Source organism: Microtus ochrogaster, chromosome 18 (genome assembly GCF_000317375.1).
Source record: "Microtus ochrogaster isolate Prairie Vole_2 chromosome 18, MicOch1.0, whole genome shotgun sequence".
Taxonomy (NCBI): domain Eukaryota; kingdom Metazoa; phylum Chordata; class Mammalia; order Rodentia; family Cricetidae; genus Microtus; species Microtus ochrogaster.
Window position 1 is genome coordinate 67,167,538 of NC_022020.1, and position 18,988 is coordinate 67,186,525.

At 39.6% G+C, this 18,988-nt stretch overlaps 1 protein-coding gene across 1 annotated transcript in view; it reads right to left on the reverse strand.

Annotated features, from left to right (window-relative positions):
• The window catches only part of Znf407 (zinc finger protein 407), a 364,962-nt gene that overhangs the window by 137,021 nt on the left and 208,953 nt on the right, over positions 1–18,988 (reverse strand). The window contains exons 5-6 of the mRNA XM_026783585.1: positions 7,874–8,040; positions 4,438–4,521 (exon numbers count right to left, since the gene is read on the reverse strand). Coding sequence (XP_026639386.1) covers positions 4,438–4,521; positions 7,874–8,040 — 251 coding nt within the window. The remainder of the gene's footprint in view (positions 1–4,437; positions 4,522–7,873; positions 8,041–18,988) is intronic.

Genomic DNA, 18,988 nt, shown 5'->3' on the forward strand with positions numbered 1-18,988 from the left:
TGCTTCACACTCGCTAGTGAGTTATCTACAGCTGCCCATGTGCTTCACACTCGCTGGTGAGTTATCTACAGCTGCCCATGTGCTTCACACTCGCTGGTGAGTTATCTACTAACCCATCTGGCTCTGTCACTTTATGTTGGCTGTCTCCTCAGTGGTGTTCTGAGAGTTGTTACGCTCTAGCTAGAAATCCTTTGTGACATTTGTGATCTTACTATGTTTTCATCTGGTCTGTGGTTCATTATCCTTCTCAGGGTGACTTTTAATATAAAGTTGTCACCTGAATCATTTATAATTTTCATTGATTTGTTCTTTTGTAAAGCATGCTATTACACAATAATAAAATGATTTTTGATGATCCAAATTCATTTTCTCAGTAGACTTTATATACAATTTAGATTGTGTAACTCTGAATTAATTTTGTATATAGTATGAAGTATGTCTTAAAGCTCATTTTACTAAATATAACCAATTAATCCAATATTACATGCTGAATGGTATAAACTATCTTGATTTCCTGATAACAATCAGCTGATAGCACAGATGTAGGTGTATAGTTTGTTCCACTGACAAGTATGTCTACTTGAGAGCTCTGACTACGGGAGGCTAGGAGCTCTGTTCCTTCTCAACCATGTTTGACTACTTCAGACTTCTGCAGTTTTACAAGAATTCAGAGTTAGTTTTACTGATTTACCAAATGAATCTGCAGGGTTTAACAAGGCAGAGCCTACGTCTTAGCAATGATAGGCCTTCCGATGGTGTCCATGGCACTTCACTCATTTGGGTCTCACTTAATTACAGAAGTAAGTAGTTCTAGTCTTCCAGTGGGATGATTTTGTACATCTTCCTGAGACTCCTGAGTAGGATGCCATGTTTAACTTAACTGGCATGCAGCCTATACAGAATGGACTCAATTTTCTTGTTTGTGCACATATATGCCAAATAATAACAGGACCCAAGGCAGAGGCATAGAAAGCTTTTGCTACCCACATAATGAACATAAATTATGGAAAAAGCTATACTTGATCATTGTGGATATTCACAGCCGTATGCCAGCTCTTCCTCACCTAGGCAGCTTATGAACTTGTAGACTGCTTTCACTTAGACATCTCTTCTCCTTTGCAGTGGCCTTGGGAGACATCGTCACATTACCCACCATTTATATGGCAGGCACATGGAAGGAGGAAAAGGTGGTACCACAGACCCTACTAGGTTTGTGTACAAATTAAAGATCTAAAGAATTTGAAGTTAATTTTCTTGGTTTGAAAGTTCAACATAAGGTTTACAAATCTAATTAATGTAGGTTCTTTCATTTACGCCTTCATGAAATTTCTAGTGATACTTAAAAGTTAAAATCTACACATTTATAAAATGCCTTTATAATTTCTTAGTCTAATAATTTAATTAGAGTTTACATTAAGCTAGCATTCTATTGGTAGAGATTTCTATTTCATATTTGCCTTGACACAGATTAAACTGGGTAATAGTAAGTTGTTTTGAATTATATACAAGCTCGCAGGCATATATACAACAAACTTTATGATAATAATATTATGCATAGAAATACTAAGAAGGAGCCAGGTGCTGGTGGTGCACACCTTTAATCACAGCAGAGGCAAGCGGATCTCTAAGTTTGAGGCCAGCCTGGCCTACAGAGTGAATTTCAGGACATCCAGGGCTACACAGAGAAACTCTATCTCAAAAAAAAAATAAAAAAAAAAAATGCTAAGGAAAAGAGACAGGCCAGACACATCTGATAATGACAGGGTACATGCTAACTTATATAAGCTATACTTTATTCATATATGGTAACCTGAGTTCATATAGTAATTATTTAATGATATAATTCAATGTATAATAAGTCAACGTGACTTAAGACACACACCAGTCTAAACAGCAGACAACACTGAAGTCCCAGCTTGGGTGGTGCAGTCAAAAGGCACCAATAGACCAGTCTATACAAAAGAACTGAAAACTAAAGGGGCAGAACAAGGAGAATTTCTGCTGCCCTTGTAACTGTACTCATCAGTCTTCCCCTGTGCAACACAACTTTCCCTACTGGGCTGTTGTTTCATTTCCTAAGTGCTTTCCTTTACAAGCACTGATCTCACTCAAAACACCCAGTAAGAAACACTTCTCCTCGTAGGCCTTCCTGATAGCAAAGGAGGAACAGAGACACCGGGACAGCTTGTTGTGTGTCAGCCATCTGTCAGACTGGAAATCACACTTCCATTCCTTAGGGTGGACTGGTGGTTATTAAGCTGGCTGGGTCTCTCCAACTGCACGTGAGGATTGGTGCCGGTGCCCTTGAATCAAGGGTCTCTGACAGGTGAAAAAAGTAAATCTCGGAATGGAAGATGTTTTGTGTCAGCTCCCTAGACAGCCTGCATTTCAGTCAGGAATTATTTACGCCATGTGGAACACTTTGGGTACCTATCCCTTTCTGAACCGCTTGTAATTTGCCTGGACACTGTGGTAAAAAGGTAAACCATGTCAAAGACAGGCACATCAAAGAAATACAGATTTCAACTGTACCATCAGGTCTAGCCCTGGGGAAAAAAGTGTGTGTTGCTTAAACATTTTAAGTCCGACATAAAAGCTAAGTGCCTAGACTGAGTTGGACAGAGCGGTTTGTGGGGGCCAAGTCTTTTAAGAACTGACTTTGGTATTAAAGAATCATGTTTGATTTGTGCCACAGAGGCAGATAACTGCCAGAAAGACAGATACCTCTGTCTCTGAGACATTGTCCTATATGGTATAAAGTTAATAGCAAAGTAATAAGAAGCCTCTGGACCTGACATAAAATATAAAGTTGTGCCAGCTCGATGCAGGCTTCCTGATCGATCCATCACCTGGACGTCTGTGATCGCAGCATTGCTGCCTCACTGCAGGGCAAAGGGGAAGACGACCACTGGACGGGTGGCACAAGGTGGCACAAGGGGGCCTGTTCTCCCTGGAGCCACACAGGATGGAACAGGAAGGCAAAAATGCCATGTAAATCAAAACTTTCAGTTATCAATAAGCTGAAAACATGAACAAAAAATCTTATAGCTGCATGGATTCTGCACAAATATTCAACTCTCTCTCCATTTGCCAAATGAAACCAGGCGGCATCCACACAGTCTGCCTTACAGAGAACCCTTACATAGGGATTTTACAATGAATGGACATGTTTTCAACCTGCTAAAAATAGAAATTTTACCCTCATCTTAATGGCTTTTATCCCTATAGAAATTTCATCCTGATAAACTCAAGATTTAAAAGCAAAGAGCAAAGAGTAGGATTCATTTCCATTGATCCTGGAAATATTATATTGAGGAATGAAGCTGCCTGTATCTGTATAGCATGGCATTTCAAGAATCCAAATGGTCATAAGCAATGTACTTAAATTCTCTTCTTTGTTCCCAAGAATTTCATTCACATAATGAGAGGTAGGGTTGTATATACTCTTGGCTTCACCCTGATTCCCACACAGCACCCCAACATGTCTTCCTCCAACTTTATGTCTTTTGTTTTTTAAAATAACCTCCTAAGTCCAGTTAGAGATGCTGAGGTGTGCACGGCATGAGGCCATCTGCTGGAGCACAGATGGAGTTCATCCAGGGGCCACACCCTCAGAGGGCTCTCTCCTCAGTAAGAGGTGAGCCTAGGATTTTCCCACCACAGGACTGTCAAACTCAAATGTCCTCATGGTCCACCAGGGAAAACATCAAATTCAGTTATAGCTTGGCTACCAGATGAACTTCATTAGTAAAGTCTTGGTGGCAGAAAAGTGTGGTTCTGCTGATACTACAAAGGAAAACTGTCCTCAGTACTGCCCTATACACATATTATTTAGACTTACCAGAATGACTATCTGTGAGACCACTTTCCCTTCCGGAATCATGGGGAAGGAGTATCATGGCCAGGCTGTCCTCCATGCCCATGTTTATCTCTCCGGTTGTGTCTTGACAGAGAGAATAACCGCGACAGCACAAAGTCCCCATCACACTGACCTACCGGCTGACTGATAAATACAGGGGCAGGCAGACAGACAGCGGGGAATGAGCAAGTGGGCAATGGGCAAGGCAGTAGGAAAGGGCCCGACATGAGCTCTCCAGGACACAAGCAAAAGGCTAAGATACAGTTTTGCAGACAGATATCAAATAGCCTCAATTATCTGGCCTTGGGTAACTTGGTTGTTTTTACCCACTTGAGATGAAGCTCATGAGGATATCTGAAGCCATAAATATACAGGTAGCCATTTGTATATCCTTTTAAGGGGATAACAAGAGAGAATCTAACTTCTACATACCCTGTGTTTGTATGTGATGCCTATAGAAATTTCATTTGCAAAAGCCTAGAATAAAGAGGAAGCAAGCCATGAGCTAATGGTGCTTGGGTATCTAACACCTTGCCTCGTGTCTACAGAGAGAAGCCAGGAGCAGACTCAGTACTGACCTGTGTGCTGCCGGCGGTGTTTGGTGAGGGCGTGCCGGGTCCCACCGGCAAAGCCGCAGAGGTCACAGAGAAACGACTTCTCGCCTGTTGCAACAATAAACAGATGAGGGACTGTGGAGGTCACAGATCATTAAAACATATCTATCAAGGCTTTCAGGGTTACTAATTCCTCCAATCAAATGTTTCCATGTAAATATGTCAAATGGGAATGAAATTACCACTGCGGTTTATTGACTGTGATAAAATCTGAAAAGCACCACTGAACATAATTACATACTTGTCAGACCCATAAAAATTAGCTTTATTATCAATGGAATGGCTTTGTACAACTTCATTTCTGGTAGATGTCTTCCAGATGGGGCTGCTTTATGCACTTCAACAGTTTTTATGCATATCCTGATTTTTTTACAATTCCCATACATCTGGCCTTTCTGAGCTGAGTAAAGATTGCTTGGAATAGTTAATATACAGTATATATAACTCTGTTTAGATAAAATATATTGAATTTTTTAATAACCTAAGAACACTGAATTGGTTTTACCTGATTCCATCAGGATCTTCTTTAATCACCTTATACTTAATAATTTGAATTAAATGGTTTCTTTGAATAGACTGGGGATCCAAAGGAAATCAAACTCACATTACCAGGAGATACTCAATGCTGTTTGTGTTTCCTGAATTTTATGGCATTAAAAAAAAAAGTCCAAGGATTGGTAAAAATCACCTATAACAATTCCTACCCCCATCTTCCAGTGATAGCTGTGGCCTGGAAACTTCTGCGGAATCAAAGGTGTATTTAGCAGATGTGGGCTGGCTAACTGTGCAAACGGCTATTTTCTGAGCATTTTACACATGCTGCTTTCTTGACCTATAGTCTATAAGTACTATATATCATTCTACTGTAGCAATTTGGCCAGCCAGTGCTGGCTAGCTAGACAATTCATCCCATAAGACTCACAAGGAAGGCAAAACAATACAAATGCAGACTTTGGGGAAATTAATGAAATTATAAAAGACTTTTCCAGGAATAAAGTAAATCATTTGTATCCATCTTTATTGACTTTAGTCTTTCAGACTTTAAAGTGACAAGTTTCCCATAATAGGCCTGCTTTACTCCATACTTGGGGTTTCACAAAAAATTTAGTTGGCAATCCATTTGCAAACAGTGACTGTATTTCTACGGTTAAAATAACAAAACAAAGGAAAATAGCTGTAGCAATAAAAAGAGTAACCCTTCACTTAAGAGTGTTTCTAGTTTTCCTAACTTAAAGAAAAAACATGAAGAAGCCCTTAACCAGAATAGAAAAGATAGAGTGGATGGGCTGTGAAGAATAAAGTTCAATTATAATCACTCATCTAATTATTTAATCAATTTAAAATATAAATCTTTTTAACTTGCTGTGTTATCAACTAAATAACACTGAAGTGCCCCTTTTTAAACTAAAATACCAATTTGTTTCTAAATATTAGCATTTTTTAAATGTGGTGGCAAAACAACTCTCTCCAATGTGCTCTCCCCAGCTCTGCAGGCAGTTCTGCGTGTGCGGGCCGAGAACAGCTGTTCTCACACATGCACAGAGGCATGAGGACTACAGTGGAGAAGTGTGGTTTGCCGTGTGCACACATGCACATGCATGCTATGAGGGGAAGGGCAATGGCTCGTGAGCAGTGAGCACCCCCACCCTTCCATCTATGACACCTCTGTGACCTGTTTCTCTTTTACAAAATAAATGTGTTAATAAGCACAGGAGAAAATACAGAATTTACCATTCTCTCCATGTGTTCATGCTGCACATAATAAAGTTTCCTCCCTTTCCTAATCTATGGTATACACACATGAAAAGGTGAAATTATTCATTTTCCAGATGATTTCATTCTAGATACATTAGTGACCTTGATTTTTTCCATGTGTGGATTTTATCTAAGGTGGTAGTCTCAGGTGTGTTGTATGTCATATTTACCTTGGTGGCTTGATTTGTTTTCAAATTCAATTTTTACTTGCTTTTTTTTTTCAGGGGGGAAAGTGGAGGGGGGTAACTGATGAACAGTGGGCCAAGAGTATTTTTTTGAGAAAAGAAATTAAGGAATTTCTCAATGAGATATTTTACCCAACCAAGAAGGGGTTCTTTTTACATATCATATTTAAATGATAACAGAGATTTAATGGAAGGCTTCTTTTAATAACAACCTGAAATAGCTTCAAATGTGCCATTTTGCATTCAAACATAGAAAGCCATGGAAGCAATCCTTTATTTTCTAATAGAAAACAGCCACTGTCCCCTATCTCTCATTATGGTGCAGACTACAAGACCTAACAACAAAAATCTATAGTATTGATCCAGCCAAGTCTCCACAATTATTCTTTAGAAGGAAACGCCGACGATAAATTACATCTGCACTGGCTTTTCATCTGCTGTTCGATATAAGTGATCTCTCAGGGCAGGCTGGAGACCTTAAATCGTCAACACCCTTGTCAAGGAAGCTAAGGAGGCCTGGGCTTCCCACAGACTGCTTCAGGAGAACTTTCAACCTATAATTTCTAACAATAATACAGGATTCACAACAATCAGAAGAACATTTCTGAATGATGATTAAAATTTATTCTTCTTCTCCTACAGGGAATCTATTCTGAGTAGGGCAAAGAGAAAGCAGGCCACAAAAACACTAAGTAGTTAACGGTGTCCGATAGTGATGGGGGTGAGCACTCACACAAGAGACACCATGAGTACTGGGCCCACTGTACGAAGACTATTCAAAAGTTTGTCACAAACTAAGCACCTGGCCATAGGGCATGATGGGATATGTAACCTCAGACCATACTCCACTGAATCTCAAGATGGCTAAGTTACATTACATGTGGTTGTTATTAACGTGAAAACTTTATGTGAACGTGAGCTTCTAAAAACAGTTTTCTGAAGACATCTAGTAATTCAATTCTGATTAGCCTCTGCATTTTAAGAACTCTAGGGTGTGACATGATTCTTTCTTGAAGGAGATATTACACTGCCCATAGTTAGGGAAGGGTACATAAAACTAAGATTCAGTGTGTTTAAACATTAGGGATTTAGCTTATATCTGCAGTGAAACAGAAGACCAGTTCCTTTAAAAACATAATATGCCAGTGATGAAGGTCACGGCTAAGAAACTGACTTTGAACACAAACATCAGAAATGAGCTGTCAGATCTAAACCTGAACTGAGTGAAGACATGCACACATACAAAACTTACACTAAATTGTCACATTAAAGACACTCTGACCAACTGCGGAGGGAAGAATGCAAACCATTTCATATGCAATTACCACTACCTTAATTTCAAATGCAATTACCATGACCTCTGCAAGGAAGTCACGTTTAACACGGGCTGCTATCAAGAACGGTAATGCACATGTAACCCTCCCCTGCCCAGTCCCTGATTTACAAGGGGTGTGGCACACCTGTGTGTGTCCTGTAGTGGTCTTTCATCGCCGAGGCCGTGAGGAATGAGTAGTGACATGTGGGCCAGGTGCACTTAAAAGGCTTTTCTCCTGTGTGGAGTTTCATGTGGTTGTTCAAGGCCCACTTCTCTGTGAAACTTCTATCACATAAGTGGCATGTAAATTTCCTGCATGAAGGAGAGAAAACAACGTAAATTTGAGCTGCACACTCACATCGATGAGTCCAGATACCGTACGTGGTAACCCTCAAGTGCGGTGCACACAGCCTCTGCAAAGGGAACTGCAGGCTGGCTCTGTCATGTCTGTATAACCAGGCATTGATTTTTCTGTCGAGGCCTGGCACTTCAGCCATTTATTCTCTGCTTTGCGGTTGGGCCCAACGGGTTTGAAAAATTCTGTTACAGTCCAGTCACCCCTGAGGCAAAAGTGAGAATAGATTTCACCTGTACAGGCCTACACCACTTATCCAGGGCATGGGCTGTCAGAGCAAAGGCTAAATGAAATGCTATCCATACTCAAGCACTCAGACAAGCTCTGCTGTCTGCCAGGAGGGCGGCTGTGCGGTTCCAGCAGCGACTCCTGAGAGCAGCCTGGAGCCATGCATCACCATGCTCCTTGGGGATGAAAGGAGACCCCACTTCCCCCAAAATGGCTACTGAATGAAAAGTCCCTCTGGGTTGGTGACACGGGTACATAAGAAAGGTTTTTTTGACAAAAACAAGTCTGCAGCCACACTAGCCCAAACACATTCTATCTCCTCTGATCTCAGTAGTGAAGCAAGGTCAGGCCTGCGAAGAACTTAGATGGTAAACAAAATTAAGCATTACAACTACATATTGTTCTAAAATGAGACTGAGAAAGAAAAAACACAATTTTCTCCTGTACAAAAACAAACTGAAAAACAAGAGTCCAATATGTCTTTAAGAAAATATTTCAAATTTTTCCTTCATTTTTAAATCTTCCAGTAAGAGGTGAAGAGGAGAACCATGAGCAAACCCAAACCTCTTCTACCCCGTTCCGCTTGTAGTTATGAATTCATCACTAAAATTCACTTCCTATTTCTGATGAAATTACGTCTTAAGTATCACTGAGAACAATTGTGTTCAACAAATTAATTCAGGATAATGAACAATCAAATAAGAGAACATGTTTCTTAAGAGTCAAAATTAAAATTACACAATTTTAGAAAGCTGAAAGCATTATACCAGAAAGCAGAGACCAAGGAGAAAAACACAGAAACTAATGGCTAAGTTTCACATTATCAGTACAGGGCATAGGAAAGGCATACTTTCACACAGTCATTAGCCATGATTTCAATTCCTACAGTTTTGTCAGAAGAGGCAAAGAATCTTAAACGATAAAGAAACTGACCCTTCCAATTTGATCTTAGATGTAGATCACTTTAACAAATCAATGAAGCCCCATAAATGCTGGGAATCCAGTCATAAATCAACAGCTTTCCTTTACTACATATATTTACAAAGCAATGCTATACATGTAAAATATGTAAGAAACAAACGAGAGAGTCTTTAAGTAATGGCATAGCGTGTCTAAGGGCTTCATTCATTAACAGCAAACTGCCAGTTTCCTTCTCCCTGCTCCACATGTAAGGAGCCACTGTCTGCACAGTGAACACAGGCTGACTGTGAAATCACTGTATCACTTGATCACTGCTGACTCTTACTAGAGAATGACATATATAACTAAATACCTTGAAATGCACTGCAAAAAATATCATGTCCGTATATCTCTTTGACGGGTCTTCACGCATTTAGTATTTCAAAACCATGACAGGGATCTTATTTCTAAGATAAATTCCCCTATCTACTTATTTCTCCATGTATTTATTGTGGAACTAACCTTCTCTTACAAGAAATAAATAAGGAGGTTAAGTAGATGCTATCTTTAACAAATAGTTCCTCCAGACTGTATTACAACTTTATGAATGACAAAATAAATCCCTCAGTTTTAAATCTACCACGATGTGCATTTAACAAAATTACATCTACACAACCTCGATGTGAGCTGTCTATTATTCATACATAATAAAAATGTTAGACTAAAGCCTGTCGAGAAAGGACAAAAGCCAGATTAAAGAAAAGAAAAGGTACTGAAACTACCACGGGACTTTCTGGACACTGTGCATTCTACATCCTTTTTATGGAGATAAGGAAGTTCAGTCACGGGCAAAGGAAAGCGTGGACACATCGCCAGTGCAGGGTGCAAGCCTTCTGCCGCCTACAATGACAGGAGTTCTGTGCCACATTTTCCAGGATCCCTTGTCTCAAGTCAGTCTAATGTCAATGAGAACTGTGGCCCTGGGCGGACCCTTGCACGTCATGGACCTTTGGGAGCCCTGAGGAAGCATGAGCAGGAGAGCAGAAACCACTCTGCAGCAAGACCTGAAACTGAAGGACCACAGGGTGCATCCAGGAGCCTCTTAGAAAGACATGGCATCCTGTAGTCTATGAACACTGCTCTGCAGAGTACATAGAAATCAGAAAAAGAGGAAGATTTGGGTGTCAAGAAAATCTGCTGATGCTGATAAGGGAGAAAAACCATTCATAAAAGTAAAAAGCCACTAGAGATTAAAAAGAAGAGCAAGCAAGGGACAGGGCAGATTGGAGGGGGCACAGAAAGACGGGTAAAAACGGATGCAGGAAGCAGGAAGTGCAGAAGAAAACTCCTGAACTGGGAAAAGGTGTGACAGAGCCCTGAGGGACAACACACACAGCCTGCTGCCCTTCAAATCCCACCGGACACCAGAGCAAGGACACAACCCAGTGAGTTGGAGCGGCAGACTGAGGCATGGATGCTTTGCTATGCAGGATTACAGAAGACATATTTTGAAACATAATTTAAAGAAAGATCCAACTTGGAAAAACTCATGATGAAGGTTAGTACTTAGTAGAAAGAAGGATGAAGGTGAGTAACGGGTCTTCACAAACAGGTCCAATCTCGAAGACGGAATTACATTGAGTACAGAAGACAAAGGAATTGCATCTGCTTCACCCTCTCAAGGCAGAAAGACAATGGAGGAGGGTCATGGGAATTTTGAGGGAAGTTATTTCAAACACAGACTCCTTTAGCAATCCCTGTGAAGACACACACAAATCTGCACTCTAAAGTTCTTAGGTAAGAAACCCATGATGCTAAAACTGTCTGCAATTAAGCCCTTGCCCTAGTGGGAAACAGTGAACTGAAAGTCCATTAAGGGTTCATCTGTATAAACTTACAAGGATTCCAAAGTGGAATAGGTTTTCTATCCGTTCGTCCAGTGTTACTGCACAGAAGAGGCCTACCACTACCTTAGCTACCTGTTGAAACAGAGGGGAAAACTCTGGTCCTCTGCCACACTAAGAGCCCACAGTAAGGAGAAGAGGTTGACATGTACCCACAGATCCCTTCCAACGGTTTCTTCTTGTATGATTTGTATTAGCTGAACCAAGAGCAAAGTCTACATTTCAACACTTAATCTCAAGAGGGAATACTAACTAGCCTCATTATCAGCTATATAACAAAAACTAAAATTTCTCATTGGGATGCATCTTGTACAAAGTTAAGGAATTAAAAGTGAGCTAAAATGTGTTATATAACTAACCTTTACATGTGTTGTGACCTTACACAATTTTTGAGCATTTGCTTGGTTCTGAATGGATAAACAAGAGAAATGTTATATCAAAACCCAAATGCGAACTTTGATTTACTTTTATAGCTTTCCAAGTTACTAAAGTCAGGATTCTAAAAGGAAATTTTAAATTCATCTTCGGATTCTAAAAGGAAATTTTAAATTCATCTTCTTCAGATTAAAACTTTAAATGCCATTAAAAAGTTTAATTCCAAGCTAGTAGACTGTACTTATTAAAAACTTAATGGAAATGTACACACATCTCATTTCTAAATGAAGATAAAAGCGTCCTGTAATGCTCGCTTTATTACCTGTCTCTTTAAAACACTTCCGAGGCCTGGTGGCTATGGACATGCCTTTACTCCCGGCATTCAGTAGGCAGAGGCAGGCGGATCTCTGAATGAGGCCAGGCTGGTCTACAGAGTGAGTTCCATGACAGCCAGGACTGCACAGAGAAACCTTCTCTTGAAAAAGCAAAAATAGAACAGATAAGAGCATCACTATAGCTGTGAGGTGATGTCACACGCCTTTAATCCCTACACTCAGGGGGCAGAGACAGGTGGATCTCTATAAATTCGAGGCCAGCCTGGTCTACAGAGTGAATCCAGCCAGGCTAGCCAACGCTACACAGTGAGAACCTATCTTGAAAATAAACAAATAAACAAGAAAAAAATAAGGCAGGCTATCACTATTTTTTCTTAAGTTTTGAATCTGTTTCGGTCAGGATAATCTTGTAATGATTAATTGTCACTTAATTTAATACTGAGCTTGTTATAACCCTACTTTTATACTGGAGAATCTAGTCAGACAGATACAACTAAGACATACTTGTATACATAAAGTTATATAATATAAATTCATCTATTGAAGTTTCAACAGGCTTAAGGGGATGGTTAGACTTAATCATAAGATGGACTATCATTATGCTATGAAAATGAGTAAGTTCTGGCTCAACTTACCAAGACAGATTTAAAAATTTCAATGTCACACCTACATTAAAAACAAGTTAGAGGGCTGGGAGGATGGCTCAGTGATTAAGAACGTTTGAAGCTCTTGCAGAAAACCTGGGTTCAGTTTTCAGGACCAACATGGAGGCTCATAAAAATCCATAACTGCAGCTCCAGGGAATCTCATGACTTTGACTTCCACAAGCACCAGGCTTACACATGGCTCACATACAAGCATGCTGGCAAAACACGCACATGCATAAAATAAATTATTAAAAATAACTTTAAAAGATGCACCATTGGCACAAAATCTTACGAATGAAGCTCACATGCAGAAACTGTACGACACTCTAATTTGAAGCTGCTTCTCTCTATCTTGAGAAAAGGAAGGAAGAGGGCGGTGGATGAGCACAACTACATAGCTAACTTTTGTGGTTTACCAAAAGAAAAGAATCTGGAGCAAACAGACTACAGTTACCTCTTCCAAAGTATGTCCTACACTTCAAATTTTTTATAATTTGATCATTTAATAAAACAATCAAACAATAATTCTTATTTCTTCTACATGACACTTTGATGCACTCCAGTCAAACTGACAAATGACACACGCACATTTACTAGAAGCACAAGAGAAAGGAAGAGTTGGGTGAGACACATCTGAGTTTAAGGAGGAGTCACTAAATTCCAGTATAATGAAAAGCTATGCAATCGCTCTCCTTCAAAACTCTGATACTCAAGTGTTCACCCCCTCAAAATCATTCTAGAACTAAAGTACTAAAAGGCAACTAACAAGCAACATTCTTCTTTATAAATAAACACCATACAGAACTATAACACAACAGGTTTGATTCCTAGAAAAATAGCCTAATGAACAAATAAATATTTCAACAATTTCTAAGTTGTTCAAACACTACTGAAGCACAGGCAGTTTTCTTTGGAATAAAAGGCTCTTTTTTTAATGGCTATAATTTAAGAATGATATAATGACATACTGAGAGATGAAATGAACATGATTAAAATCTTTGCCCAGTAGGGTTACCATGTAAATTTCTGCAGAGCAGTGAGCAATTACTCCTTTCCTAAACAAAGCAGCTAAAGGCAGAGAGAAACAACAGCCACATCAGTGCACCCTCCAGCATCTCACACTGAAAATGTGACCCAGTAGATAGGTCAAAATGAGGAAGCGCAGGGATTTCTGCTGTAGTAACAAAGTCACTATCTAAAGACACTACCACTGTGAAACACTCATGCTTTCGGCGCAGACAACAACTGAGTGGGGAAAATGATGGGAGAAGAGGAGGAGGAGGAGAAGCAGGAAAGAGGAGGGAGAGGAGAAGGAGACGATGAAGAGCAACAGCAGTAAGAAACAACTGCATTTACACACCAGAAACTTTACTGAGAGCCTAGCTCATTGTTGGCCATCTCCCTTCAGATTTGTGAAGGTCCATAGGTCCTGGTGAATAAAATTAAAAGTATTCCATTTAATATAATTATCTAGATTATCCAATGAGGCTGGATTTTGAGCATTTCATAATGCAGAACATACACACACAACATAAACAAAAATACGTGAGCCTAACTTATAGATCAAGAAGCCAAAAAAAGCTAAAACCAGGAGGACAGGAGGATTTCAATCACTAAATCAGCTCTGAAGCTACCAGCGTGGCTTCCAGTGAGAGTTGGAAGGCCTCCCGTGAGGGCTTTTACACAGTTCACCAGGGAACCATTACTTAAGCCAAGAGTTTTAAGTACAATTTTGCCATGAACAGGTGATAATTAGCCTAATTAACAGACTAGATCCTTGTTAACTAGTATGAAACGAGATTTAATCTCACCCATGCAGGTGCCTGTCATTTTAAAGTTCTGAGCATATCATTCATGTTTTAAAAAGTAAAAATGTTTTTGTATTTTTCCTTTTCAGTTTTAAGCATACTCACATTCCAGGCTGCCTCTGGCACTGACAACCTACAGAAGACATCATTTCTAAGGACCATGCTCAAAGATCTCAACAAAAGTTTGCAAAGTGATTTGCATTCATCTTTCAAAAACCTTTATTTCTGTGATGTTTCCTAAAAAGAAACCACAAGTTTTTGTCTAAACAAACCATGATAAAATTTAGCTGGATTTCTCCAACGATAGTCTCATAGGTCAGGTCATAAATTCAGCGAAGGGCCAGATGCTAAGTGTTTGGAGCTGTGGGGCCATCAAGACCTTTGACACACTATTCTCATTGTCTCTCCAGGCACAAGGGCAGAAGACATGACCTAAAACAGAGGAAGCTAGGTTCTAATAAAGAAGACGAGCTGAGCCCACCAGGCTTAGACGGCAGGCTGCGCCCTCTCAACATCACCTCCACACTGCTCACCCTGACTCTCTGCAAGGACGAACAGCACCAAAGCTGTAGTGCTGGAACAGAAGATTCAATATATGCCTTTCTCGGGACCACAAGAGCAGAGTGACAACAGGCAGAAAGGAGAGTGGATATGAAACCTACCCAGACTGCTCCAGCCTTTGCAAAGCTACCTCCTCCAACTGTATCACAGGCACAAGAGCCGAGAGGTGCCAGCATTTTCAAATAATGGTAGAAGTCAGGTTCGAGACAAGAAGACAAGGCAGAGTGGTAGGTACTATTCTCTAGTTTGTACACACAAAACTTTTTGCCTTTAGCTTGGCTATGAAAACATTGGGTTTATATAAAACAATTTAAACCACAGCTACAAATATTAAATCAAAGATAAATGCTTATGGAATATATGTTATTATTCTAATGGAATACATAATTTTAGTTAAAATGATAAAATTCATTCTGATCCTTATTTATACACTCATCCAAATGAGAGCTGACCAATTTTTAATGCCTGGCCACCAAGAACACATACATAAAAATCTTCAATTTGTAGCCACAAACAACCAAAAGAAGAGCACACATTAGGACATACTATATGTCTAAAAATAAAACATGCTATGTACAAATCTAGAAATAAAGAAAAACATGTACAGTCACCAAAGGAGCCTATAACTTAGCGATCAATACTGAAGTCGGGGAAACAATTAGAAAACAAACCAATATACTATGAGGGGACTTTGTGAGAAAGTTTGAAGAGATGTTCAGAAAAGGTATCAAAGAATAAAATAAATAGGAAAGTTTTTGTGGATCGAGGTTGCTTTGAGCTGAGTCTGAAACAGCAGAAATAAAACCGTGTTGTGTACAAGTCAGATTTAAATAGCTGTGATGACCACCGTAGGAGTTTGGCTTTGATATTAATAACATTAATTATCAATCATTTTCTTCTTTTATTTTCTATATTTTCAGCATTTGCTTTTTACAATTGTGATTATGATTTTCCAAGGAACTGAATGTGGCCTTATCCTTCCCAGATCTGACTAGCCAAACAGAATACATGTGCATGCAATACACACAGGAGAATATCTGGGAGAAAACCTACCAAAGAATGCCCTCTCTGAGAATTAGGCTGGGCTAGTTTATCCATTTGGTTACCTAATTAACAAACCTCTACAAGCCGCAAGCTTCTAGCAAGGACCACAGCGCCATTAACTATTCCCCATCTTATATTACCAAACGTGTTGAATGCTGAGAACTGGGTCATTTGCATTTCAATGAAAAAATGTACAAGATGACTTTTTTGTTATGCCAGAGTATCATTGTGTTACACAGATAGCTTTAAATCTAGGATTCCACTGCTTCAGCTTGGAGGCTACTTGGATTAAAGCATGAACAACCAACTCCAGCTTGATGACACTATTTTAACATAGCAAGCAACACATTAGATAACAGATTTTAACAGTACGATTAAGAACAGACATAGATGGGAGAAAAACAACAATTTTCAAAAACAGTCAATTGCAAAATCAAATCTGGAAATGTTATTTCTTTAAAAATGTAATATTTTAAGCTGATTTAGTATATTAGTAAACGCTGTCAACAAAACTGTCCCTGCTTAATCACCATCCTTTGAAACAACTGATTCTGCTATAACTGTACATCAAAGGCTTGTCTAACACTTCATACACATTGGGCCCACAAATGATGCCAAGTGCCATTTGCTAAAGAGGAACCCCATACTGTCCTTTAAATAACACAATTCAGCTCCTTGCAGGGGAAGGTCCAGAGATACCTAGGGGTGCGATAACTGGGACTGAAAAGGACTCCACGTAAGGTTTGGTTAAGACTCCTGTGGCAGTGTCTCGGTGCCTCAAGATGACCATGTGAGTCTGTTTCTTGGTATGAGTTCAAGTCATAATTATATAACTACAGGCATAGGACAGCTCTTAATTTAGTTCACAGTCTAGATCCCTTGTGTCCTATAAACAGTGAAATCAGAAGATCTGCCTATTCTACACTGTAAGAAAGCCAGTTTTGCCAACAACCATTGCAAGATTCAACTCAACAAAGATGAACTAATGGGTACTTAGAAAGTAGTACTGGATTTCTGAGCAAGCCACAGACAGCATAGATGATCACGAATGGTTTGGGTTATAGTCACAGCAGATAAGGTTGAAACTTTTTACTATAATAGCCTTTTAGAGTCATGAACTACTTACATCAGGACATCTAGTTCTCTATCTGTATACATGAGTTGAGAGACAATAGCCACCAATGTTTATTAGGTTGCGACTTGCTATAAGAATCATTATGAGAATACCAGAGCAGGAAAGCTTTCACGCACTAAGTTAACATTTCTAACAACAAAGCTTGTTTGCCCAGGAACCCAACTCTCAGAATTACTCCTGTCATGCTGGACTGTGTGTGCTAGAGACCATCACTTATTGCATAAGGATAAGTTTTGTCAAGTGACTAATCAATTTATTATTATTACTATTACTATTACTTCCTTTATTGAGACAGGATTTCTGTGTACCCCTGGCTGTCCTAGACCTCTGTAGAGCAGGCTGGCCTCAAAATCACAGAACCACCTATCTTTGCTTCCCAAGTGCTGGAATTAAACCTGTGTGCCACCATCATCCAACTGGATACAAGACCTTTTGTAAATCTGAATATATTGGCCAAATTTAGAAAAGACTGGACTCTTTTACAATGACTATGGGATTTGGTAGAGGGAAGAAAAGTAGCTTTCCCTGTCCTGGGTGTTTTGTTGCGGGACTTTGTAATTGCCCTGGCCTTTGAGTCTGATGATCGAAGAAAACATCTGAAGTCAGGGTGAGATTATGTACAAGGGTTGAGATGGACTACCCAGTGACCTCAGGGTTGAGTACAAAACTGACCCTTCCTAAGAATGACACAAATATTAGATTAATATGAAAACCAAGTCTGAAGAATTCTGAGGTTTTACTGTCCAATGAGAAGTAGCTATCACATTCTAACATGCTGCACTGAGGACAGAACGACATCATGAGCTGCCAGCACTGAGTGCAACTGAAGAAGGCATGTATCTATGGGCATACGCACATTGCATCCGGAGAATGGATGAAGGAGGAGACTCTTAAAAGGAGTGGACATCAACTGCATAGTGGTTTAGATTCTTTTCACAACAAAAGAGCATTATTTTCAAAATTTGATGCAAAAGAGCTGTGAATTCTTTCCACAAAAGAGACCTACAGTATTTACCTATTGCTCATACAATCTAAGTGACTGCAAAAGACAATTTATACAGACATCTATAAATACTGCATATAGAACATTTATACTAATCTTTCAAGTCTTCAACACCCCAGAAAAAGACCATGTAGAATAACACTATCATTTATAGTATGCCTTCCAGCATTCAAAATATTAAATTAAATCTCGATCCAATAGAATTAAGTGCATAAGCAAAGACTACTGTAAGGACACAAGTGACAAAAGATAAATTTATACCGGGCATAAGGGGAATAGCGGGAAAGCCAAAGCGAGAACTTCACTGAAGGCTCCAAAATGAACTTCACAACAGAAAAGAGTTTTCCAATTACAGACACGGAAAGTATAAGGCAGATAATCAAACAACTGTAGAGTTTGGGCTTTCTGATATTTGAACTGAAAGATTTGAAAGTCTACAAATTATTAGACATAAGGGAATGATAATTCCTTCTAGTTCAAAAGTAGGGTAGGAAGAGCGATGAGAGTGGCGGGAGACTCAGACCTCTGTGGACAGGGTCATGTGCCTGGCTCCAGGCCTTAGCAGACTTTGGGCACTCAAGCAGGGTACACTGGGAGAAGGCGGGGACTCTTCTATGTCTTGTGCTTCTGCAAAAGCTGACAGCTAGAGCCAGAGGCTATTTACTAAAATGAGAATCTGCATGTTCAGAGTGAGCTCAGGGTTTTAGAGGATGTGGCCCTTAGTGCTCAATCGTATGAAGATTATCACCAGGCTCTAAGACACTGGACCTGAAAAAAAAAAGTCATCCAAAACACTGGCAGAGCCCAACTGCTTTTGGGGTGCATCCATGCACACGTGGGTGCCTACACTAACACACACACACACACACACACACACACACACACACACACACACACACAGTTGCATTTGATCAGTTGTTAAAATTGAATAAATAAAACCCCAATATAACAACAAAACCAAGATA